Source organism: Rhinatrema bivittatum, chromosome 4, assembly GCF_901001135.1.
Source record: "Rhinatrema bivittatum chromosome 4, aRhiBiv1.1, whole genome shotgun sequence".
NCBI lineage: Eukaryota > Metazoa > Chordata > Amphibia > Gymnophiona > Rhinatrematidae > Rhinatrema > Rhinatrema bivittatum.
This window is the reverse complement of record NC_042618.1, coordinates 205,136,209-205,163,413: the sequence shown is the minus strand read 5'-3', so window position 1 is coordinate 205,163,413 and position 27,205 is coordinate 205,136,209. Positions and strand designations below refer to the sequence as shown.

The following is a 27,205-nucleotide window of genomic DNA, read 5'->3' as shown; positions in this document are numbered from 1 at the left end:
AGCATGAATTTACACAAGAGAAGTCTTGCCTCACCAATCTGCTACATAATTTTGAAGGGGTTAATAAACATGAGGATATGGTGATCCAGTGTGGATATAATGTATTTGGATTTTCAGAAGGCTTTTAACAAAGTATCCCATGACCGCCGCCTGAGAAAAATAAAAAGTGATGGGATAGGAAGCAAAGTCCAATTGTAGATTGCAAAGTGGTTAAAAGATAGGAAACAGTGAGTATGACTAAATGATCAGTTTTCTCAGTGGAGAAGAAAACAGTAAGGTGCCTCAGGGATCTGTACTGAGACCGATGATTTTTAATATATTTATAAATAATCTGAAAAATGGAATGATGAGTGAAGAAATCAGATTTACAGATGAGACATTATGCTGTGTAGTGACATCACAAGCAGATTGTGAGAAATTGCAGGAAGACCTTCAAGAATGGGAGATTGGGCATCCAGATGGCAGATAAAATTTGATGTGGACAAGTGCAAGGTGTTGCACGTAGGGAAAAGTAACTCACACTGTAGTTAGTTTCCATATTAGGAGTTAGGACCAGAAAAAGGATCTGGACATCATCATGGACAATACTTTGAATTCCTTGGCTTAGTGTTTGATGGTGGTCAAAAGAGCAAACAGAATGTTAGGAATTATTAGGAAAGGAATTGAGAATAAAACGGAAAATGTCATAATGCCTTTGTATCGCTCCATGGTGAGGCCACACCTTGAATATTGTGTACAGTTCTGGTCACCGCATCTCAAAAAAGATATAGCTGAACTGGAAAAGGTACAGAGAAGGGCGACCAAAAAGATAAAGGGGATGGAAGGGCTCCCCTCTAAGGAGGTTAGGGCTGTTAAGCTTGGAGAAGAGATGGCTAAGGGGGATATAACAGAGGTCTATAAATTTATGAGAGGACTAGAACCAGTAAATGTGAATCTGTTATTTATTCTTCCAAATAATACAAAAACTAAGGGACATGCCATGAAGTTAGAAAATAGCACATTTTAAAAAAACTGAAGAAAATTCTTTTTCACTCAACGCACAATTAAGCTCTGGAATGCATTGCTGAAAGATGTGATATAGGCAGCTAGTGTAGCTGGGTTTAAAAAAGATTTGGACACGTTTTTGGAGAAATCCATGAGTTGTTACTTATTAACCAGATAGAGTTGGGAAAAGCTACTACTTATCCATGGCCATTAGCAGCATGGGATCTGTCTACTGTTTGGGTACTTGCCAGGCACTTGTAACCTGGATTGGCCACTGTTGGAAACAGGATGCTGGGCTTGATGGATCCCCAGTCTGACCTAATGTGACAGTTCTTATGTTCTAAACTTCAAGCCTTCTACCTCCTTCTACTCTCTGCCCCCCCCCCCCCCCCCACTCCCCCAACAACTAATCCAGGAGTTACTGTTTATTTGTGAATCCCAGGAAGCCCGAACCCTGCACAATTTCAATCCAACATACTTTTCTGATTTAAAAAAAAAATAAAAAATTCATTGGGATTCCAACATAGCAATTGGAGTAAACTCTCTGATCAGCTCCTCATCCAACAACTCTCTGATCAGCTCCTCATCTGTTGTAAGCACCCAACAACCCCACAGACCTCTGGGCACAAATGGCTAGCAATCTGCTGGGGCACCACGGGAGGGGCAAGGGCTGCCCCAGAATGGCAAGCTCCTGTTCACGAGGATGAAGGGAGCACTTTTTTGTGCTCAGCCTGGATGTCCCTGGTGCTGCTGGAGCCTGGAGCCATGAGTGATGGTATTTGCCGTACAGCTACAGGCATCAGGCCCCCCCCCCCCCCCCAGTACAGGGAGGAAGGGCAGACAATCCACTTGTCAAAATTTGGATACAGGAAACCCACCTTCCAGTTCTTATCAGAAAACGATTAGATAACAGGCAGTTCCACCACAACCCTGATAAAAATATACAAAACAGCAGAATACTAATCTGTCACTGTCCAGTCCATCACACCCACACCAGTACTCTGCCTCTGTAATCACATGGATAAACTCTCTCTGAAAGCTCTCCTCCTCCTTCCCTTTCTCTCTTCTTTCCCCCTTTTCTTTCTCTTTCCTCTTTGCCTTTCTCGCTTTCCTTCCCTTTTCCTCTCCTTTACAATTTTTTCCATCTCTCTTCCCTCTTCCTCTCCCTTTCCAGAGTGTGTATTAACATAGCAATAACTTCTGGGTATATTATTATATGTATGAGATAAGTAATAGCACATGACAAAATATAGTAGTAACCCTATACCCTGACATATTATTACTATATGTAAACAATAGCATATGACAGTGTGCATCAATGAATACCTAATCCAATGAGTGTATTATCATATGTAAGTAGTAATTGCATGTGACAGGATGTGTATTAGTACTGTAATATCCCACAACCTGGCAGCATTATTGTATGTAGTTAATAGCACATGACAGGGTATGTAGTAATGCTGGAATAACCCACAACCTGGCAGCATTATTGTATGTAGTTAATAGCACATGACAGGGTATGTAGTAATGCTGTAATAACCCTAGACACCAGTTGTATTATATGGAAGGACTAGCACATAACAGGGTGTGTATTATTATATTAATAACCCACACCCGGGGGGGGGGAGGTACTATTACAGGTAAGTAATAGAACATGACAGGCTGAAATGCTCAGTAATGTCTTCTTTCCTAGGCTTTTCCTGAAGCAGCAGTAGAACATTTTGTAACAAAGACTCTGATGCCTGGTGCACTGTTCAGACCGACTCATTAGCAGGTGCTCTTACTGTCCAAGCTCCCTACAATGGGCTGCTGTCTGCCCCTAGGAGCAGAGGGATTAGGCTGTCCCGGCTGCTGATAAAGACCTGCTTCACCCAGCTCTCTGCCCTGCTGAGCCACAGATTAATGGTTAGTCCTTAGAGCTGCTGGTAAGAGACTGCTGAAAGGAGAGAGGTGAGGGGGAGACAAAGGAAGCTGCAGATGAAAGCCTACGGAGTGTAGTAAGCATTTAAACAGTGCAGAAGAAGGACAACACAAACACACACGCATATGGAAAAAGTGCAAAATGAGAATTAAAGGGAAAACAGAAATGGAAGACACTACATGGGGGATTGGTCCGTAGTTCTATTTATTTTATTTATTAAAAGTTCTTATAATCCGCATCTTCCACAATGTTCAGTGTGGAGTTCAATGTAAACATTCTCAATAAATCAGTAAAACAAACAAAACGTAAAATAAAAAAACAAGGAAAAAGCAATAAAAATAAGTGCTTCCCCGCCATAGGCTTCAATAAAATATGTTTTCACCTGATGGCAAAAAAGTTTTAAATCTCTCTCCGTACCCAGTGCAGATGTGAATGCGTTAACTGCAATTTATAGACCCAAACTGAGGGAATCGTCAATAACTTGCATATTAGAGGAGTGTAAATGGCGTTGTGAGGAAGAGAACTCTAAAGTGTTTACTAAAGAGCATGGGGAATTATTGTGCAGTAACTTGTAAACTAAAATAGTTTAAAATCTGCATCTAAGCCCAGTTGTCAGCCAATGAAGGCTATGCATGACCGGAGTGATATGATCTGAACGAGACACTCCTGATAAGATGCGGGCAGCAGTATTCTTTATCATTTGTAAGGCCTTTGGCTGTTTTAGAGGGTACCCCATATATAAACTATTACAATAGTCTAGCTGCCTATTGAGCAGAGCCTACAAAACAGATATAAACAGATCATTAGAAAGCAGCCTTATAAGGGCATGGAACATATCACAGAGCATCTATTATAAGGGGAGAGCACTGTATCATTGACAAGGCTGACCTTGGAATGATGAGGGGCCCAAGGTGAATCAATTGCAGCGAGACTCTGGAATACTGATGTGCAGGGTTCCTCACCCAAGCTGAAAGGAAATTATAGTGCTGTGGATGGGGCTACCACATGGAGCGTCGTTAGCACTGGGCATATGGGGCCTGTGCCCAGAATCTCTACCTCAGTGCCCCGAGTCTCCCTGTCTTCAATTGCTGGTAGAGCAGAAGAAGTCCTGAGGGGCTGCTGCGTTTCCATGCAGCTGGTGGCTGAGGAAGAGGGAGAGGTCCAGAGTGTACCTGTGTGTGTGATTGAGTGAGCGTGTGTAATGTGTGTGTGAGAGAGAGAGCCTGTGCATGTGAGTGAGAGAGTGAAAGTGCCTATTTGTGAGATTGTGCCTGTGTATGCATTAGAAAGCATGTATATGAGAGACAGAGAGGTTAAGGTCTGTGCGACCCACCCCCCCCTCCAATCTATGACAGTCTCAGAGGGGGCAGTTATCTTTATAAGTTTAATGATTGGGTGTTATTTGATGTGTCTGCTGTTTTGAAATAGTTTATTGGTGTTTGGTAATTTTTTTAAACATCTTTGTATGCGCTTTTAGTTATTGGATATTATTCTATTCATCAGCTGGTTTGACTTATTCTTTTTATTAGTATGGTTGATGTTTTATATTTCTTGGTTGTAGTTGATGGTGATGTTTCTTTTTTTTTTCTGTTATTGCATTGCATACACAGTCTGGCATGTTGTGGTTTCCAGTACACTTTTTGTCTGTACATTTCTATTTATACTCTGTGGTCTATTCTTTATTTGGTGAGGGTCTCTCTGTGTTCTGCATGTGTGACCAAGATGAGGTATTCTGCTAACATGTAGTTTTTGTGAGAGATCTAGAGAAGCCTGGCTTGTTCTGTTTTCCTAATATAAGGTGTATTGGTGTGTTAGGACCTGGTATAATATTTGCAGTGTTGGGTAGAGTTATTTCTGTTTGAGTCTGGCAGTTAGTGTGTTATGGTATGGCAGGTTTATTATAGGTTCTGAGTACTTTATTTTGCAGGGTTTTGAATTATTACACAATGTTACTGAGGTGTGCTAATGTGTTGTTACAGTGAGGTGACACCAGAATTTGAATATTATTTTTCTATGGTTACTGGTAAGTGGAAGTGTCTTGATTCTGCTCTGCACCCTTTATTGAGAATGCTTCTGTGAATGCAGGGTTGGGGTTTACATTGTGATTCTGTCCTATCATATATAGACCTCAGATTTCACTCCCAAGAGAAACACTTTATTGATTGATGCTCTTGAATAATTTTAGTGGTAGTTTTACAAGATGATTGAAAGAGGCCAGGGGTTTCTTTTTGCATAGACTAGCCTTCTGTCTAGAGATGCCACTGACATTTGCGCCCTTGAGCGTGGCACACCTTTACGCCAGTTTGCCACGTTGTAAGGGTGCATTGACAGCGCAGAAGATTTATTAGATCGCGGGGGTTAGCTAATAGCCTCATCTACATGGATTTCCATGTGTTGCGTGCTATTAGCTATGCAAAGATTTGGACGCGCGTTTTGAACACGCTGATCCCCATATTGGATCGTGGGTTATGGACACGTGACCAATTGCTTGTTAGGCCGTGCGTAGCGGTAGCACACATGGTATTGAATCGGCCCCATTGTGTTTTTACAGGATTGTTCTGTGGAGGGGGGAAGCTGTTGATCATGATGAGTTAATTATCAGAATCTCAGGGTAGGGAAGGGGAGGGTTTATGTACCTACCAACACATCTGGCTAGCACAACAGCACGAGGTCCCCACTAAAGTGTAGGGCCCAGGAAGGCACTGATCACTGAGTGTTATATGGGGAAAGCGCTGTATCACTGAGTGTTATAAAGGGAGGACTCTGTATCACTGCACGCTATGAAGGGGAGGGCTCTCTGTATCACCAAGAGTTATAAAGGGGGACTGCTGTATCACTGAGTGTTAGAAGAGGAGGGCGCTGTATAATATTGAACAGCGTGACCGGGATCACCTTTTATAACTTCCTGTTTTTTACTTTCAGAGAAGAAGTTTCTGGGAATGTTGTCATAGAGAGATACAGAAGGGCTCAGATTCTATCCATTTTTGGCAGTGTTTGAGTTTGTTCTCTCTTTTTTCCTCTGCTCTCCTGTGAGACAGGGAGAGCTTAGTTTTGAAAGCATCTGTTGCCAGTTTTATGATCAGATGATGGATGCTAAAGTGCTGGATGTCCAGGGCTGGTCTTGGTGGGGTTTGAAGTTTACCTATGAGCTTGGTATCTCTTTGAAGCTGTTCAGCTGGGTTGAAGAGCTTTTTTTTCGGTCCTACAGCATTATTGTAATCCAGCTATAAAGAGTCCTGCCCCAAGAGCCTTCAATCTAACAGGCAGACACAAGAAGCCAACCATTAAGACTGTGACCAGAAATTCAGCACACAGTTTCTTAACGCACATGCTAAACAAAATTAACTCCCAATGTTGTAAGCAAATAGTATGCTAATGCACTGGAGTTTTAAAAATATGCAAACCTAAGTTAAAATGTGCATACAGCCTTTTGATGAGGCTGAGTGCACATTTTAACTCAGGGGAGGGGGGAGGAAAAGATTCTTTTGATGGATGGAAAAAAATGCCTGAAATGCTTTCAACAGCAGCCCCAAACCACTTCCCTCATATTCCCTCTGCCCTCCCCCCCCCCCGGTTCCCCACGGAATAGAGCTCATGGCCTGGTCTGGTTCAGCCAACTTGGCTGGAGGAGAGAGCACAGGATGCAATCTGGGAGGAACAGTGACAGAACCAATGGCTTTTCCAAATTGAGCCAGGAGCAGTAGTGATATTTTGCATGGGTATAAAATAGCTTTCTGCACATAAAACATCTTTTATGCACACACAACATGATTTTTCTATTATAAATTCCATGGTTTGGAAATTTAGTTCCCATCAGAGATACTATGAGCTAATTGTATTCTACCTCTGACCAGGAGTTAAATTTCCAGCTTTAAAAACTGTACATCAGCCTCTGAGAGAGAGAGAGAGAGAGACTCTCTTTATAAGAGTCTCATATAAGTAAACTATACCACTGTAAGAGGGGCATCTAGTAACTCGAGGTGAGGTTTGGTAGTGGTCTAGGTTTGGGAGGCAGTTTTACATGCACAGTCAGAGGTACGAACCACACAGTAGACATCAGTGAAGATTTTATGTGATCTGGAGTGACGAAAGATACGCAAAGATGAGATTTCTATAATGTACTCTTGACCTAGCTTGATGCACTCTCTACCTAGCTGCTATCAAGCTAGGTCGAGTGTACATTATACAAATCTCATCTTTGTGTACCTTTCATCACTCCAAATCACATAAAATCTTCACTAATGGCTACTGTGCTGTTCGTACCTCTGACTGTGCATGTAAAACTAGCTCTCAAAACTTAGCCCTCCACCAAAACCTCACTCTGAGTTCAGAATGCCCCCTCTTACAGTGGAATAAAAAGTTGACTTATATGGGTGTTTCCCTAGAGGCTCAGGCTCTCTCAGGCTCTTTCTCTCTTTTCTGCAATAGCATGTGTTACACACCGCTCAATTTCATTAACACTTCCCACATGAATACATTTTTCAAACTTGCATTCGTATCTCGCGTTGTGTTATTTATCACATGTGTTATTGTGAGCGTTAGGGCCCTAGCGCCTGTGATAAGGCCCTAATGAGATTTGATAAATGACCCCCATTGTGTAGCTACAGCAAGGGTTATTTTTCCCTCTATGCATCACCTTGCACTTGTCCACATTATATTTCATCTGCCAAATGGACGCCCAATCTTCCAGTCTCGTAAGGTCCTCCTGCAATTTATCACGATCCGCTTGTGATTTAACTACTCTAAACAATTTTGTATCATCTGCAAATTTGATCACCTCACTCTTTGTACCTCTTTCCAGATCATTTATAAATATATTAAAAAGCACCGGTCCAAGTACAGATTCCTGAGGCATGCCACTGATTACCTTTTCCACTGTGAAATTTGTATAATAATTTATATACATTTCTACTTTTATATTTTGGGTTTTTTTTTGTAATTTAATGTTTATTAGACAGCACAAGAGAATCTCAACACTGGATAGCAAACACATTTATGACAACAAACATTGCTATATTTCATTGTGAATGAAATATTTCCATGAAATAAACTGTCGAACAATTGGTGCTGCCTTTTCATTATTATGCCCCCAACCCTCACCACCCCTCCCCTTTGTAGAAACCCCAAGGTGGCCAAATGCATATCCAAAGCAAATATGTAACTATGGTAAAGGTCCAAGTCAAAACATCATATAGACCCCATAAGAAGAGGAGAAGCAAAAGAAGAAGGGTACTCCAGGAAACAACACTAAACCCCACCCCCTGCAACCCCTAACAAGTCTGGCATAAGGGTCCCAGGTAGAACCACTGCAGAGTGAATGGATAGTCAGTTGGGTCCCTTAGACTTCCATTGCATATAGGGCCTCCACACTTTCTCAAATTTGGCCACCTTATTATTACGTATAGCAGTTAACTTATTCAGATAAAACACCCTATCTAGGCGTGCACGCACATCATGCAGTGAAGGTACGGTAGGTCGATGCCAGCAAGATGCAATTTCACATCGGGCTGCCGTGACCACCTGCTGAGCCCATCACTGGAAAAGCTCTGTCCCCACGGTGACTGGCAAACATAATAAACACACTTTGGGATCCTTAGGAACCTGAACATCCCCCAAGAAGCCAAGCACTGCATCCCATCATTTCCCAATGCCCGGACATTCCCACCACAGATGTAGAAAAGTACCCCTCCCCCCCACAACCCTTCCAGCACCTGTCAGCACCAATAGACATTTTGCTAAGTCGAACAGGTGTTAGGTACCATTGATAAAGTACTTTATACCCATTCTCCTTGATGACTGATGACACAGAACTCCGACTAACTGCCAAGAAGCACTGGTCCCAGTCTTTATCAGTCAGCATACCCCCCAGATCCCATTCTCAAGCAATTTGAAAGGCCATTTCCCCTGGGGGATCACGATTCAATAAAGCGTATATCTTAGCGATGGGTTTGGTAAGTTTTATCAGCTTGATCGCAATAATGTTCGAATAAAGACCTACCCTTCTTAAGCTCCCGACCCACCTTTGTGGCAGAAAAATAATGAGAGAGCTGATTATAAGTAAAAAGATCCAGCTCTGTGACTGGGTAAAATTGCAGCAAAGCTGAAAATGGCAACAACTTCTTGAATATGTAAAGATGGGTGCCCAGCTCCCTGTAATACTGTACGAGTCCAAGGTTTCAGCTCACCAGCCCTATGCCAGTGTAAGAATGTGCTGAATTGAGAGGCAGTGAAATACCACTCCAGGTGCGGAACTCGCAAACCCCCTCTCAGCTTATCCATAAACAAAACAGATCTGGAAACTATAGGGGGGGCCTACTTTTCCAAATGAAACAAAGCAGCTTATGTTGCCATTGCTTCAACAACAAAAAATCGGGCACAGAAACAGGAAGGGTTTGAAAATAATAACAGATGTGTGGCAGTACATTCATTTTAATAATAGCTATCCTTCCCAGCCATCCTGCCCCAATGATCTAAATCTTTTTATTTATTTATTATTTTTATATACTGACATTCAATTTGAGATATCACATTGGTTTACATTCAGGTACTATAGGTATTTCCCTATCTCCAGAGGGCTTACAATCTAAGTTTTTGTACCTGAGGCAATGGAGTGTAAAGTGACTTGCCCAAGGTCACAAGGAGCAACAGCAGGACTTGAACTATGGTCTCCTGGTTCATAGTCCACTGCTCTAACCACTAAGCTATTCCTCCTCCTCTTTTTGAAGATGAGCTAAGAAAGGAGTATAGTTGAGCCCAAACAGTCCCTGGATATCCAGTCCAATTTTAACCCCAAGTATTTCACCCACACTTTGGCTGCTCGGGAAGGAGAGATGTGATAGAATTCGAGTGAAACAATCACTAGGCACTGAAATATTTAATAGCTCCGATTTATCTTCATTAACCTCAGGGCAGGAGAGAGCAGGAATTAGGCCCATGCCAGCTAAGAAAAATAGGCCCCTATGTAAGGTTCTGATGTGATACTTAATAAGAGAAATCATTTTCTAAATTTCCCAAATAATTTTTATTTATTTAAGAAGGCTTTACGAGCTTTTTTGTTAGCAAATTCTTCAACTACAATTGAAAAATCAAGTAACTTTGCTATATCACTATTCATATTCAATAAAGCCAATCCATTTAGTCGTTCTTGTTGATCACAAATAGGATTTAATTAATTTTAGGACACTAAAGCTTCTTTCATTTGATGCCACCATTGCTGGAAGTGTCAAGAAAATTCTCAGTGCAATAAGGACATTCGGAAAAATATTAGATAACTTCAAACTCAATATCTAACCGTAATTTTTTTTGGTGACATATCATCAATTTTAAAATTTCCGTCAAACACTCTCTTAAGCAAAACTATTTCATCGAGGAGTTCAACTGAATCTTGATTTGCATATTGGCTCACAAATCTGTTAACTTTTTGAAATAATTTGTCTTCACTCAAGTTCTTAAAGTCCCATAAGAAATCAAAATGGTTGCACATTTCTTTAACTGCAGAAAATCAACGCTTAAGCCCATTAAGTACAAAGTCTATTATGTGATGGAAGTCATTCACCATGAAGTAATTTTTTGCATGTTGTTGAGTTGAGTGTGTGGAACCACGACGCAAATTAAAGTTAGTCAATATACCTATTTTACTTGACACTGTTCGGGCTTCTTGAAGTATTTTATTCCACTTGTCTCTAAGCTTCAGAAGATCTTCTTGTAAATGATTGGTATTGTCTCTTTCTGTGTCCACTGTTGCATCACGATATTCCAATAGTAGATTTACCTCATGTATCATTGTTAACACTTTAATCCAAATTGAAGCCATTAAAACGCATTCAAAACTGTCCAGATACTTTTCAATACCCCCAAGGTCAGCCTTACATTCTGCTGTTAAGTTTGTAAGCTTGCTCACCTCTTTTACAGCATTTCTAATACTTCCCAAATAGGTCGAACACAATCTATCCTGGCTGTCCACCTCGTTTTGGACATTTGATGGAGGGATACAGGAACATGTTTTTTTCAGTATTTCCCGTTTTTGTGAACTAGAGCTGAAGATATATATTTTTTTAATCGTTCCAAAAAAATGCAATCGCTTCTTTACATGCCTCGGCACTATCCACTCTGACTAAATTTAACGTATGGTTTGCACAGCTTGAAAACAAGCAATTCTTATTTCTTTCTTTCAATTTAGCTTGAAAACCATTGTACGTGCCAGCCATATTGGCACCATTGTCATACGATTGACCTACACAGTCATCAAAGTTAAGGTCAAAACTATCGAGGACTTCAAAATTTTTTTCAGTAATTTCTTCACCAGTCTTTTTAGGGAAATCACAAAACATAAAGTGTTCTTCAATAGAAAAGTTTGTATCTGTAACTTTAACATATCTCAAGATAAATGACAGCTGCTCTTGATGAGCATAGTCACATGTTCCATCCACAGAAATAGCAAAATATTTTGCTGCTTTAACTTCTTCTATAATTTGTTTCTGAACAAAAGAGCCATAGATTTCAATAAATTCGTTTTGAATATGAGAGAGATAATGCACCTGAAGACAGGAGTTATTTTCTTGTGAATTACAAACTTGTGCAATAAGATCATTCAGTACCTGGTCGTACTTGCTCAAAAGCTCAGCTAGGCCCAAAAGGTTACCATTAGTACTCTCTCCTATTCGTTCAGAAGATCCATGTAATGCAAGTCCTCTTTCAGCTAAAAAAATAATATCTAAAATTCGACGAAGAATCGTCTTCCATTTTTCACTTTCTGCCTTAAACTGATTAACAACAAAATTATCGATTGTAGAATTACATGTAACTGCTTTCATTGCTTCCTTCCAAGTGATATAATTTCCTTTATGTATATTGGAATTTTCATGATTTGGTACAATGTCTTTCAATCTTTGCCATCCTTTTGCAATATCCCAACCTGGATGTTCAGCTAATGTGCTTACATTTGAAGAAACTTCTCTTTTGTTGAACAAAAAACGAGGAGCTCAATATAAAGAAATATTTTCTTTACTCCAACACAGCCAATCTCTTTTATATTTTTCCCCATTCTTAAGGGTCACTGTAAAATGTCTAACTGGAAAAGAATGATTATCCTTGTCATTAGGAACATTGGTTGGTATTTCAAAAGCTGGAACTTTCAGAAAACTTTTAGTGTGAAACTTGTTCCTCTTATCAATCAATCCAATGTCGCGTTGTGATAATAAGCAACATTCAGACTCTGTTTCATAATTTTTTTCCCCTGTAGAAGGCTGTTCTAATTCGATTGTTTGATTTATTTCTTTATCGAATGCTTGTGAGGAACAGTCATTGTCTGGTGCGGAAGGTAATACAACCACTTGATTGTCTCTACTAATCTGATCGTTCCCAGCCTCGTGTGTTTTTTGGTTTTTGATCAGAAATCCTGTAATCAATTTTGACCTTTTGACTGCTTCTTTCTGTAATTTGGCTTATTTTCTTTTTGCCACGCCACTTTCAAATTTTTTCATTGTCACCCAAAACTAAATGGAAAAAGAATTGGTACAAAATTATGTAAGATAGAATATTCTAACTTCTAAATTAAAAATTAGTATTACCTGATTCTTTTATTAATAATAATAATAATAATAATAATAATAACAATAAAAAAAGATGATTATCTTTATTAATTTATTATTGTTAAAAATAAGATCGCTTCTAAATAATGTTGTGATAACTTTGTCAACAATTGTAATAAATGTTAAAACATATGACAAGCATTACAGTTACATGCAGGGTTGTTACAATGTAGAGGTGTTCATCAACAAATTGCTCAGGTAATTTAAATATGACGGTTCTATAAAATAAAACCGTCATATTTAAATTTAAAGAACAAAACGACTGAATCCTTCTCTTGCATAAAAAAGTTAGTACAATAAATTGAATATATTTTTTATTTATACATGTTAGAAATAGATATATTTAGCTTTTTTAAAAATTTTGCCCAACAAAAGTAGGCCCCTTGAACATTGTAGGCCCTAGCCAAATGGCCATGCTGGCACCCCCTCTCTCCTGGAGTGATTAACCTGAAAGCCAGAGATCCTGCCAAATACTCACAAGGCATGAAACAATGCTGGAAGGGAAGATTCCAGGTCCGTCACCATAAATAAAAGGTCATCAGCGAACATGGTGAGCTTATAACTATGAGAGTGCACTAACATCCCCTGAATCTGAGCATCACATCTCACCACTGCCGCAAATGGTTCTAGATACAGTGCGAATAATAACGGCGAGAGGGGAGAGCACTGCCTTGTGCCCCTTTTGACCTCAAAGGGCGAGGAATAGCCCCCATTAATTTTCAGACAAGCCCTAGGAAGGAGAGGCATGTTACTTATGTTCACGGAATGGAGCTCCTGCGTGTTTAGCAGCCGCTGCTGGGGTCTCTTGTTGCTGCGAGGTGCTGAGGGCAGATCTCAGGTGCTGGTCCGGGATCTGAGCACCAGGCAATGGTGACGTTTCACCTGCTGAGATCTGATGGCTCTCTGTTTGGGAAACACTGGTATACGCTAGACACGGATGGGGGCCATAAAATGTTTAAAGTCTCTTCGGGACTGGAACCACTCACCGGCTATCTCACTGTCTCTCGTACCCCCCAGGGATGGATTCTTTGTAGATGGGGAGAAAGCGTTATATTCAGGGACCAGTGTGAACAGGGGTGACTTTACTATTGCTCCCTGTGAGAGGTGCACGTCTCCCCACCCTGTGGATGCTGTAGGTGCCAGAAAGAAGACACAGAGGAGATTTGGGGTTTAGTGTCCAAAAGCAACGCTTTTACTGATGGGTAATCAGATGGAGTAACGGCACAGTTCAACTTAATTCCTTTTGTTCCCTCGGGTGGCTGTTACAGTTCTATTTTCTCTCTGTCTGTGCAAGGGTCTCTTTACTTTGGTTCCCGGGTCATGGGGGTAACCCTCCCCATCCAGGGCTTGAATTTATGAGGTTCCCAGGTGAATAAGCGCATCCTTGTGGGAAGGGGAAAAACCGCCTTCCAGCAGGCCAAACATCTAGCACACAGCCTCTGCACGGTATCCCCAGTCCTCTCTCTTCCCAGGGGTGGAGTCTCCAAGCGGGGGTGGGTCCTCTCAGATGTAACTCAAATTTGGTTTTACTCACAGTTCTCCTCAGTCCTTCTCGATTCCACTCACAGGATTCAAATCCCAAATTGGATAGGGATCCCCTGGAACATGCAGGGGTAGGAAGCAGGGACAGCAAAACTCTTCCTCCCAGGTCTCCTAACCCAGATGTCTCTCTCTCCTAAACCTGATCATAACCCCAGAAGTCGCTGCAGCAGGTCACCACCACCATTCCTCTGCTTCCTTGGAAGGTCACAGCAAGGCAGGTCTTCCCTATCTTAGGCCCCCCTCCCCAGGAGAGAGGGTTTCCCATTCCCTCTCCCCAGGCAACACCCAGGAGTCTCACAGTCTTCTTACAAAGTGAAACTTCAAAAATATCCCAAAAACAACCCAGCCAGCCAGTCAGTAGACTGAAAGGGTTGCTCCCTCGACCTTGCCCAGGATCTGCAGGCAGATGGTATTTTGGTGCAAGGGTAGGCCCAAAATACAACAAAGGCAAAATCTCCAAGTTTCCTCCCAACTAATCATCCGAACTGCACTGCCCCCAGAGCTCTCAGGAGAGAGCTGCTTTTGTTACTTCTCAGGGGGGGGGAGGTCCATCCTAGCACCCTCAAAAGGAGAATGGTACCGCCCCATATCTATAATTATACCACTCCATCCTTAGATAATGGGATTCACTAAGGCCTCCTGCTAATGTGGCCGTAGGGTCTGTTACCCTGAATTAAAGCACTAATGTATTAAGTTATAGTCTCAAGTAAAAAAAAATTATAGAAAAACCCAATTTTAAATAATACAAGTCCAAAATCCTTTTCTGAAAAAAATAAAAACCCCAAAATGGGAAAAATTGAATGTTGGGCCTTTTTTTTTTTTTCATTTATGCACTTCATAGGTTGTTTTGACGTTTTTAATTGGTGTCAAATGTTCTCACATCTCTAATGAAAACTGGCTTAAAAAGCTATTCTTGTTATGCAACTCATTTGCGCCTCTCTCTTAGGAGATGCATTGTTTTAAACTGTCAGTTCTGTAGCTGAGATTCACAGCTGCAAGCAACTCAATCCATGCTGGGAGAGTTAAACCTGGCTGGACTCTGCTTTAAACCTTTCCCCTTCCCTCAGCTGTGCTTCCTGGGGAAAAGACAAACTACATCACACATTAGCTGACCATGCCAGTCACTTTGGATCTTCATCAAGATACGATTCTTGCACAAGGCTCTCTAATATTGTTACTGTGCGGAGTAGCAGTGCTGACGCCTCCATCTCTCAGGCTGTTTCCTGCACCGGGAGCTCCATTTGGTTCTTTTCTCCTTACCCCCCCTCGACTCCCATCACTTGCTCCCTCCTGGTCAGCATACTGCTCTCTCTTTTCACATCTGTTATCTCTCTACCCACTGGAGGACAAGCTTGTTCTAAATATTCAGTGAGCAATAGACAAAGCCATTAGCCAGATAACTCACAAATTATCCCGCTAAATGGCAACTTGTTGGTTTATCCAGCTAAATTATAGCCGGATAAGTAGTCATCTGGTTATAATTTGGCCAGATAAAAAAAAGAGGTGATCTAGGGGCATTGCAGTGCAGGCCTAAATTATCCAACTAACTTAGCCAATTTTCACTTGTAACCAGCTATCAGGCTGATTCAGTAAAGTCTGTGGGAGAGCGGGCGAATGCCCGCTCTCCCAGCACGCGCACAGGCCAGTTGCCTATGCGCGCGATACAGTATTCAAATGAGGCCCGGCAGTAGAAACGGGCAAAAGGAAGCTCTAGGGACACTAGCGCGTCCCTAGCGCCTCCTTTTTGACAGGAGCGGCGGCTGTCAGCGGGTTTGACAGCTGACGCTCAATTTTGCCGGCATCGGTTCTCGAGCCCGCTGACAGCCATGGGCTCGGAAACCGGACGCCGGCAAAATTGAGCGTCCGGTTTTCGACCCGACAGCCACCGGCCGACTTCAAATTTTTTTTTTCTTTTTTTTAAACTTTTTTTACTCTTCGGGACCTCCGACTTAATATCACCATGATATTAAGTAGGAGGGTGCACAGAAAAGCAGTTTTTACTGCTTTTCTGTGCACTTTCCCGGTGCCGGAAGAAATTAGCGCCTACCTTTGGGTAAGCGCTAATTTCTGAAAGTAAAATGTGCGGCTTGGCTGCACATTTTACTTACTGAATCGCACGGGAATAACTAATAGGGCCCTCAACATGCATTTGCATGTTGAGGGCCCTATTAGGTGCCGCAGGTTGGACGCGCATTTTCCTCCCCTTACTGAATAAGGGGTAAGGGAAAATGCGCGTCCAAGGGCAGGTTAACAGTACTGTATCGGCCTGTATGTTAGCTGGATATTAACTTTAGACCTCCTTTAGAGTAGGTCTAAAGTGGTCAGATCACTTTAAATGGATATCTTCAAAGACATCAGGTTAAGAATACTGTAAAGTTTAGAAAAAAAAAGTGTAAAGTGGCCATGATTCCCCCCCCCCCCCCCAAATATTATAAATGGCACTGCCAGGCTGTTTACCCTCAAAGCCCTCCTATAAATGAAAATAATGTTGCAGGGTCCGCAGGTCAGGCTCCCCATCCTCTTCCCTGCTTCTGTTTTAAAATTGAAATCAGACTGCTCCCCCCCCTCCCCCACACCCCATTTTTACCCACCCATAATCCTCAGCTAACCCTTCACCCCCCAGTTCACCTGTCCCAGACCTCCCAATCCTAAAACTCCCAGCTGGGAATGCACTTTACCCACATCTGGCACATCCAGCGCTGCTCTGACAGTGTTTGGGAACTTGCCAGGTACTTGTGGCCTGGATTGGCCTCTGTTGGAAACAGGATGCTGGGCTTGATGGACCCTTGGTCTGACCCAGCATGGCATGCTCTTATGTTCTTAAGCACCGAGAGCCAGTAACTGCAGACCTCGCTCCTGGCTGGGCTTTTAGGGTTGAAGGGGGGTGGAGAGCGTCCAGGAATGGGGTGAGGGGTGAAGGGAATGCCCGGGACATGTTTGGGTAATTGAAGAGAGAAGGGAAAGAAAAATCACTCTCTCGGCCACCTGGGTGGAGAATGAAAAGCTTTTGGTTAGAGAATAATGTTACTCTGACTGTGGGCCCTGTAAGGATTTGCTGTCTTTCACAAGCTAATGACCATTTATGTGGGATTCTGACTTTGGTGGGGGGAATATAAACAAAATGATCTTGCAGACCCCGAGTCAAATTTTAAACATCTTTTTTTGAGTCATATTTTAAAAAGTCTATGTGCTGGGGTCCTGTAGCTGGAATGAGGCTGTCAGTTACTGTAAGAGGGGCCTCATGAGTGACAGGCACCCATAGCTAGAAGCCCGTATTCCTCTATTTCTGAAGAAATGTCCTCTTCTTCTTTTGCAGATTTGCAGTCGCTCCATGGACTGCAGACTTATGAGCTGGAGCGCTCCTGCTGCTACGATGCGTTCTTACTGGATGAGGAACGGGGGCGGCTCTTCGTGGGTGGGAAGAATCACCTGGTCTCCCTCAGTCTGGACAATATTAGCAAGCAGGACCGCAAGGTGAGGAAAGGATATGGCCCTTCTCTATTACATTTAGAGAGCCATACACTATAAAAAGTGCAAAGGAGACAACTGCAGAGGGATCACGTTCTAGGGTCTCAGAGTAGGTGTGTTCCTTCATATTCAGGGGGGGCCTAATTTATTAAGGTTGGTTTCCCACTCTGCATCTCTGGGCAGGGCAGGATTTATGGCATCCATGGGTAGAGGACTGTGAGAGAGGTTATTTTGCCCTACAAATCATAGAGCAGCAAGCTCAGTCCCAGTTTTTGAGCGCCTTAAGAAATTGATGCACTAGATACATACCTGTGTTGCCTGTGCCTAAGTCTAGCCTGGTCCATGAGGAATAAAGATAAATGAATTAGGGCCAAGGTGTATTACACAGGTCCAGCTCCTAAGGAGCTCAGAGCAACCTTTCCATTTATATACTCAATGCCTTGCTACTTTATATAATCTGCCTTGGGCCTACCTTTAGGAAAAAAGTGCAATATCAACTGCTTATAAATAAATTAATTTGATTGTCATTAGATTCTGGAACTTCACTTCCACCACAAGAGCTGGTTCAGTCAGTTATTGGGGGAACAACCAGTCATCAAGCTATGCATAATTAGCTTTGGAAGAAGCTCCACTACTCTATCCCAGACTGGGGATAGATGGGTGGCTGAGGTCCATTTGTATTGTTGTTGGTCACTGACCCTTTACCAACTAAGCCCAAAGGAGTCTGCTGGGGGGGGGGGGGGGTAGGGGGAAGAGTGTTATTGTTTGTAAGGTTTTGGGTGGACCCTTGGACTCTGTGGCTGCTGACCACACCCACAGGGGGAAGTCCCGTGAGGGGCCACAGGTCCCGCTCAGCTTAGGACACACAACACAGATAGATCTTTTATTAACAGTATTGAGGAGCCACCAGAGGTGGCAGTAGTGAGCAGAGATGAAGCCCAGCTGGGCATGTAGTCCCTCAGGCTCTGGAACAGCGATCCCACAATGGCTGTGCTGTAGTGAAGAGAAACTGAGATAGTGAGTACAGTGGAGCATACACAGGGTTCTGGTATAGAGCCTTGTTGGTTGATTACTCACACAGCAGTTTCTCTCGGTAGGAATCACAGGAGCTGGAATAGAGGCAGGCCCTCGAGGAGCGAGTACCTGGTTCCAGGGAATAGCTCTGGGAGAAGTAGATGGTAACTCACTGATGGTGTAGGCAGCGGTATCTTCCAGGCAGAAGTGGAGTTCAGGCAGCGAGTCCAGGAACATGGGCCTTCAAAGAGCGAGTACCGGTTCCAGACAGCGACCTGAAAGAGAAAAGAGAGGCCCCCAAGGAGCGGGTACCCCAAATAGAGTAAGTCCAATAATGGAGAGGCAGAGTAGCTAGGTACGGAGAGCGAATCCCATCCGTAAGGAGTACCAGTACGAATACCTGTCCCCCTTGCTAACTCGATTAGATAGCAGTAGTGTAGGCTTTTTGTATCCGGGATGCGTGATGTCATCACAGGGTGACGCCCCTGAGGTTCGCGCCAAAGAAAGTATTTGAAGTAGGGCCGGGCCGCGCGGCGCATGCACCTTAAGGCAGCTGGACAGCATGGCGGGAGGCAGCGCCCAAGCCGGACTGGGGATGCTGGAGAGGACGTCAGGCAGACGCCGAGGCAGCCAAACGTCCGTCAACCGCGGGAGGAGTCGCCAGAGAGGTAAGGAGGGCGGAGTGGAGACGTCGGGCAGCGACAGTCATAACAAAGAGCATGGCATCCTAAGGAAAAGAGTTGGCTTCCCTTTCTTGTTACATGCTCCTACACCACCTCCTGTGAAAGCACAGTCAGTGTGGAGAGATTGCCCACTTCCGGATGACTGACTTGCATTCCAGTCACAGCCGGGTCCAAGCTTGGAGAATCTGGATGATCACCATTCCCATAGGGGTTCACACTTCAGAGACCACTGAGCAAGAAATTCATTGCAGCATCTGGAAAAAACACAGATTTGTGTTGTGGGGACAAGATAACATGTAAGGCCCAGGGGATCATACTCAATCACTTCAAAGGTAACAGACCTCACACCAAGTGTTGTATTCCAAAACAAGAATGAAGTTTACTGGATAAAAAATAAAGCAGTTCAGCAGTACAAAAATAACCTAGAGATAATCCAAAGAACAGAGTGCAGCTTCTTAGATAATCCACAAATCTCAAAACGCAAATGCCCATACAATGAGAGTAGCAATAACAACTGGAAAGTGGATCTTCTCTTAGATCTTCCCTTAACTTTTCTCCCATGATACCCTGTCAGAATTTAGGAAACCTCTTCCCAATGTAAACAGAAGAAATACTTGGTTGTTTTTTTTACCTGTTTCAGTTTGAGGATGTTTTGAAAGATCAGCAAAGTCAGTTAGAAGTAGTCATGTGTTGACCTGCTAGGGGAGCAGACATTCTTGGAGGAACTTCTAGTCAGACCCCACAGATTTTTACTTTTTAGCTCTGTTTTGCTGGGTGAAAAGACTTTTGTTTTATTTTTGTGAGTGTGTTGAGCACTGAGGAGAGTATGGACAGATTTGTAATTCGAGAACTACCTGATGTATCTACCAAAGTGTGAAAAACCATGGGAGACAAGGCCAAGAGCACCATGGAGAATCTGAAAGCTGAACTTACCTTTCCTGAAGAAGTTATTAAAGAATTTTCATTGGAATGGCCAAGATTGTCACTAAATTTGTCATGGCAGTCTTGGAGGACAGATTGTCCAAATTCAATCCTTTTTGGAAGCATTGAGAAAGACAGTCGAGACGCAAGCAATGCAGCTGCAGGCCATGGAGATCTGGATATTACAACAAGAGGATCAGTCAGCAGAGGTTCAAATGCAGTTAACTTGGCTCCGTCAAGCAAATGAAGGTTGACAGATAAAGCTGGACTTCGAAAACAGATCGAGGAGGAGCAACATTCGGCTGATTGGAGTTCCAGTCAGTTAAAGATTCGGAGTTCAAGGACTTGTGTGAAAAATGGCTCGATGAACAGCTGGGTATCTTGTGTGAGCAGCAGCTAACTTCTATGGAAAGGGTACATCATCTTGGCATTTTGAAGGATGGTAGTCAGAGGCCCACGCAAGTGATCGCAAAAATTTTCTATTTCGCTGATAAAGCAGAAATAATGTCGTCTTATAGGAGAAAGAAGGAGTTGTTTGAAGGATCCCGTATATTACTCTTTCCCCTTTTTCTCCTCTAAAGTCATGGCAAAGCAGCAGGAAATAACACCGAACTGTATTATGCTTCACAATAAAGTGTTATGGTTTAGCGGTGTTTGGGTGGATTCCTGGGTACTGTGGCAGATGACCACAGCCACGGGGCTCCTCCCCGTGGGGAGCCACAGTACTGGGCTAGACTCGGGATGCACAAACAGAGTTAGATCTTTTATTATACAGCTTGTATTATACCACCAGAGATGGCAGTAGTGAGGTGATCCAGAGGTAGCAGTCCAGGGACCCTCGGCAGAGGGGACCCGTCTCACCAAGTTGGTATAGGGAGATTCCGGTGTAGGTTTCCCAGCACGGCAAAGCTGTGGGTGAGATAGACTGAGAATGAGATTACTCACTAGATGGTAGCTGTAAGGTTGACGATTCCACCAGGTTGAAGTAGATGGTAATAGGCACCGGGGCAGGGAGAGCAGGCCCTCAAGGAGCGAGTACCTGATCCCAGTAAGGCACCTGAAAGGAAAGCAGAAGGTCCCAGAGGAGCGGGTACCCAGGTTAGAAAATACCCTGAAGGGCAAGGTAGAGCTTTCAGCGGCAGCACGGAAGCAGCAGAGTAGCATAGACCGGACAAATCCAATCCTTGCTAACTCAATGAGCTAGCAAACAAGCGTAGGCTAAATACCCGGATGGCGTGACGTCACTTGAGGGGGACGCCCCCAAGGTTCGCGCCATGGCTGGAATAAAGATGTGGGTAGCGCGTTCGTGCGCACCCTAGGAGGTCCTTAGGAGGAACATGGCGGGAGGCAACACCATAGCCGTTCCGGGGACGCCGGAGAGAGCGGCTTGCAGACGCGGCGGTAGCCATCTTCCCAAGGCTAACGGGGAGAGCAGAGAAAAAGGTGAGGCACAAGGGTCAAAGCCGCCTGAGACCGACGGACGCAACATAAAGGTATTAAATACCAACTTCAGTAACCGGTGAAGCTAAGAGTTTCCTCTCATGGCTTGACAAAGTTCTTGGTTTTTAAAGAGGACATTGCTGCTTGTGTGCAGCAGCTGCTTTAACTCCTTGCTATTGCAGTGGAGTGCTGTTTTTGGTTACAGACTGTGTGTTGTTATGTGACCTGTTTTCTTCATTTTGCATTTTTATATTTTTGTTTTTGTACTTCCCCCATTTTGTTTTTCCTTTTGTACCTCTGAGCGAGTGTGTGCTGTTAGTTTTAAGATGGTGCCTGGATGGCCTTTAGATTCGGCTGTGAGTAATGCACTTAAATGGCTTTGAATATTTGACCTCCCAATATTTATAACCATCAATTTTTTTTACAAATGTGTTCTCTAAATTGTCTCAGTATTCTGGTTTTGCTATAATTGGGGGGTGGGGGGAACTTTAAATATCACAGCTAATAGCAGACTAGAACTTGGGAGCATATGAGTGTAAATGTCATGACCTCTGAGCTTCATTTGATGGATATTTAGCACTTACTTATTGCACCCCGATTAGAGGGATTTTATGTTGTATTTTGCTTCACATGGTGTTTACTCCCATTTAGATGTGTTGCTTATGTCCACTGATTTGCTTAGGAAGGTTTTAGACACAGATATTTTGGACAATGTTCTATCAGATCACTCTGTGATTTCCTTGCCCTTGAATAGGAGGTAAAGTGATCTACCACATCCTTGGCGAATGAATGCTAACTTTTTCTATGATGCAGAGTTTAAGGACTTTTTGTCCATGGGCCTAATTACTATTGAGATTACATAGACTCAAGAGTTGATCACCTTACTTTCTGGGAAGCTGTTTTCGGGGGGGGGGGGGAAGGTGGCAAATTATATCCTATGTGATGGGTAAGCGAAAGGCTCGAGACAAGAGCATTGTAAGTTGTCGTAAGGATATCTAGACACTCAGACAGCAACATGTGCATTCTCTGTAAGATTCAGACAAAAGTAAGCTGCAAGAGATAAAGAAACACCTTAATACTCTTCTGTCCCAAAAGGCACGTACTCATTCCATTTACTATCAATATAAATTTTATAGATTAGGCAACTAGGCAAACCCTTTATTGGCAGGGCTGGCTCTTGGTAAACCAAGTAAATGTTTTATCTTGGCTATTAGGGATTCTGTGAGGCAGAGAATGCATAGGTTAGAAGAAATATCTACAGTAAACTGCTACAAAGAAGACTGTTCAGAGAACAGAGATTTAAAAAAAATCAACAGTCATCCTCTATTGTTCAATAAAAATTATTAATGGGAAAAAAAAATTTCTTCGTTCCTTTTTTCATTAGTTGAAGCTTCTGCAGCTTCAATATCAACCAATATCTGAGCTGGAGATTTATGTTCAGGTGCGAGCTTTGAGGCTTTCCAAATTATCAGGTCCTGATGGGCTGAGTAATCAGTTCTGCAAATTATTGGGGCAGTTATTGTTGTGAACGCTTAGAAGGATTTTTCAGGATGAAGTGGCCAAAAAAGAGTTTCTCTAAGGATAACTGAGCTATGATTACTATTTTACTCAAGAAAGGGAAAGATCCTGTGCAGCCTGAGTCATTTCAGCTAATATCTCTTCTTAATTCAGTCATCGAGATCTTTGCTTCTGTATTGGCAGCTAAGTAGAGTTATGTCATTCCAACATTAGTTGCTCATGAATAGGTGGGTTTTGTTTGCAATAGATACTCAGTTGCTAATGTGACCAAGGTGCTGTTAGCATTAGATTCTAATCAGTCTGTGGCTCTTTATTTATTTTATATACGGAGAAGTCATTTGATAAAGTAGATTGGTCATATTTGTTTTAGGTGTTAGCCAAGTCCGGATTTTGTGATTTCTTCTTACATGGATTCATGCCTCAGTATAATGTCTTCAGTGCTGAAATACTGATTATTGGTTGCCCTTCTGAGTACTTTCCACTTTGAAGTACTGAGTACTTTCCACTTTGTACTGAGTACTGAGTACTTTCCACTTTGAAGCACATTTAAAACTAATCGGAGAAAGTTCTTTTTTACTCAACGCACAATTAAACTCTGGAATTTGTTACCAGGGGATGTGGTCAGTGCAGTTAGTATAGCTGTGTTTAAAAAAGGATTGGATAAGTTCTTGGAGGAGAAGTCCATTACCTGCTATTAAGTTCACTTAGAGAATAGCCACTGCCATTAGCAACAGTAACATGGAATAGACTTAGTTTTTGGGTACTTGCCAGGTTCTTATGACCTGGATTGGCCACTATTGGAAACAGGATGCTGGGCTTGATGGACCCTTTGTCTGACCCAGTATGGCATTTTCTTATGTTCTTATGTTCTTATGAAGGGGCACCAGACAGGGTTACCCTCTGTCATCATTATTATATTTGTTGTTTTTAGAGCCATTAGCTTGTGAGGGGCGGGGCTGGAGGCGGCCGGTACAGCAGCCATTTGCCGCTGTACGGGGAAGGGAATCCAGGTGCACGCAAGTTGCTACTGCTCCATTGGAACAGTAAGCAACAAAATAAGAAAACAAAAAAGGTAAAGGAAAGGGTTTAGGGGTGAGAAGGAAAGGGGAAGGGAGGTTAGGTTAAGGGGCGCTCCTTAATTAGAGTGGACTGGGAGGGAACTGGGGAAGGCCGCAATGCATTGCTGTACGAAACTTATATAATTCCCCGCCCCCCCGCGAGCGCCACGCGCACAGATTACAAAATCTGGTGTGCGCGGCCCAATGATTTTATTACATGTACATGCTGGCGCGCTCATGTTATAAAATCAGCACATCCAACTTGTAAATTAGATCGTAACCTAAAGAGATGAAAGCTAGTAAAATATAACAAATTGTTTCTCTCCATAGGTTTCCATTATAAAATTCTCTTCAATTTATTTGCATGTCTGAATATCAAAATATCCAAAAATGGTATTCGATGATAATTAAATTCCATCATGAACTGTAAGTGAGGATATAGTAAGTTCAACAATTGAACAAAATGCATATAATTGTTCTACTGTAGATATCCACAAATAGAAAATATCTTTTATATATCTGAACCTCACTTTCATAAATTGAAAAAAATGAAGACTATAAGAATTGCTCTTCAAAATGTGTAACATACAAGTTGGCTATTCTGGGGGCTACCGTTGCTCCCATCATTGTACCGTGCTGTGGTAGATAAAAGTCTTCCATAAACATAAAGTAATTATGGCATAAATCTAATTCATCAAAAATTAATCCAAGCTGGTGAGAGTGAAAATTAAATCAAAAAACAAACACTTAGAATTTAAAAAATTCACTCAGGCACAAAACTAAATACTACCGAAGCTGATTCGTTTAGCAGGATAAATATCTGGCTTTCTTGAGGTTGGTCAGCATGGTAGGATTTTCAAATCCTGCCATTTGTTGGACCAAGTCTGAACTTAGCTGGACAAATGGCAGTGAATATAGACCTCACAGAGGCGTCTAACCACCTTGTCATTGTCATCAGTAAGGATAGGTTGCACTGTGCTATGTAACATACATGTATCCTGCCTTTGATCTGTGAGAGTGTTAGTCACCAAATTGGTGAAAATTGTATAGCACTTCCAAGATCAAATCAATTTCTTTCCCTTGACTTCTAAAGAAGGCACCTGTGCGGCTTCTAAAGGTCATGTAGATTAGCTTTTGGATAATTTTCATCTTTAACGAATCAGCTTCTGTAGTATTTAGTTTTGTGCCTGGGTGAATTTTCTAAATTATAAATCTAATTCAGCCAACTTTAAAACAATGCCATAGGAACATGATGTGGATGTATATCTAGCATTTGTGGGGGGAAGCGAGAAATCCACACATCTATGACATTTCCAAATACATGCATCTAGCAGGAGCAATACATGTGAGTCCTGTGCCTATAGCTTCCTAAATATTGATCTCATAATTCTAAAAACCATAGTAACAGAGATCCCAAACAAGCTGCATAAGCTCCTCCCCGCTGAGAAAGAAAGGGCTTTTAAAGGATGACGGGTTTAAGGATGCCTTCTGTCCTACCTAGCTGAGAGGTGGGAGGTAGGATGAGGAAATCACTTGCTCTCTGATAACCTTCCTCTGTAATATGTCTTCTGTGAGGAAGAGAAGGAGCTGGTGAGATGGGTACTAATCCAGGAGAAGAGAGGGAAAAGTGAGGTGGCAGTATCAGTTGCGGAAGTGGACTCTTGGGCTGAGGGGGAGTTGACGCAACCTGCAGGGAGGAGCCTGCAGGTCCCCACCATTGACAAGGCAGACTTGGCTGAAGCAGATGCCCAACTGGAGCTTCACCAATTCCAGCCCTCATTCCCCTTAGGTTAAGCCCTCAGGTGACGGGGTCAACTGGTCTTAGCCGTGGGCCTCTGTGGAGGTGAAGTCCATCACGTGGAAGAAGTTGTGGGCCAGCACAGTAAGGGAAAGCTGAGTCAGGTCAAGCAGCAATCAGGGCAGGCAGCAGGTAATCAGAGTCAGGTTCAGGCTGTGGTCAAGGCAGGCAGAATTCTCTCAGAGTCGAGGTTCAGGCAGAGGTCAGGCTAGGTTGAGTTCAGTCAAAAATGGTGAACAGGGAGTGTTCAATGGCAGGCGGAGGTCAAGCAGATCAAAATCCAATTCGAGGTCAAGCCAGAAGTCCTCTCCAACGTTGAATCCGGAAGTCCAATCCGAAGAGACAAGGAACAAAGAGGAGGACTGCAGAAGCAGGAAGGGACACTGATGGCAGATGAGGAAGATTGACCAGGAAGACAAGAACTCAAGATGAACCAGACAGCCAACAGAACCAGGAACAAGACACAGGAACACAGGAACCAGGAACAGAAGTCAGGAACCAGGAACGCTGAGGCAATGCACTTCTCTAAGGAGACAATCTATTGCCAAGGCACTGAGGAGGCATCCCAGGCAGTCTTAAATCGTGCAGGGCTCCTGATGTCATCGATAGGGGCCTCTCTGGTTTTCCCGTTGCTGGCCCTTTAAATTCAGCACGGCGTCGCTTGGGAAGTCAGGGCCAGAGTTGGCGGGGTCCTGCCGTGAATAAAGGGAGATGCACTCACGTTGCAGCTCACCCTACTGCCGCGCTGAAGAGGAAGTTCAGAGTCAGGGTGCCCCCGGGGGAGCCCTGCAAGGGAGGTAAGAGCGGCAGCTTGCATGAGTGGGTCTCAAGCTGCCAAATGCAGCACTATCCTGAGAGAGAAGGAATACGTGAAGTGGTAGTAACCCAAGAGAAGAGGAGTAGGTGAGGTGGCAGTAGCCCAGGAGATGAGGAGGGGGCTGGTGAGGTGGCAGTAGCCCAGGAGAGGAGGAGGGGGCTGGTGAGGTGGCAGTAGCCCAGAAGAGGAGGAGGGGGCCAGTGAAGTGGCAGTAGCCCAGGAGAGGAGGAGGGGGCCGGTCAGGTGGCAGTAGCCCAGGAGAGGAGGAGGGGGGCCGGTCAGGTGGCAGTAGCCCAGGAGAGGTGGAGGGGGGCCGGTCAGGTGGCAGTAGCCCAGGAGATGAGGAGGGGGGCCGGTCAGGTGGCAGTAGCCCAGGAGAGGAGGAGGGGGCCGGTCAGGTGGCAGTAGCCCAGGAGAGGAGGAGGGGGCCGGTCAGGTGGCAGTAGCCCAG

At 43.3% G+C, this 27,205-nt stretch overlaps 1 protein-coding gene across 3 annotated transcripts in view; it reads left to right on the top strand.

Annotated features, from left to right (window-relative positions):
- SEMA3B (semaphorin 3B) overlaps positions 1–27,205 on the top strand; it is a 198,126-nt gene that overhangs the window by 53,706 nt on the left and 117,215 nt on the right. For all 3 annotated transcript variants that reach the window (XM_029599589.1, XM_029599591.1, XM_029599590.1), the window contains exon 3: positions 17,354–17,511. In XM_029599589.1, the coding sequence (XP_029455449.1) occupies positions 17,354–17,511 (158 nt within the window). The remainder of the gene's footprint in view (positions 1–17,353; positions 17,512–27,205) is intronic.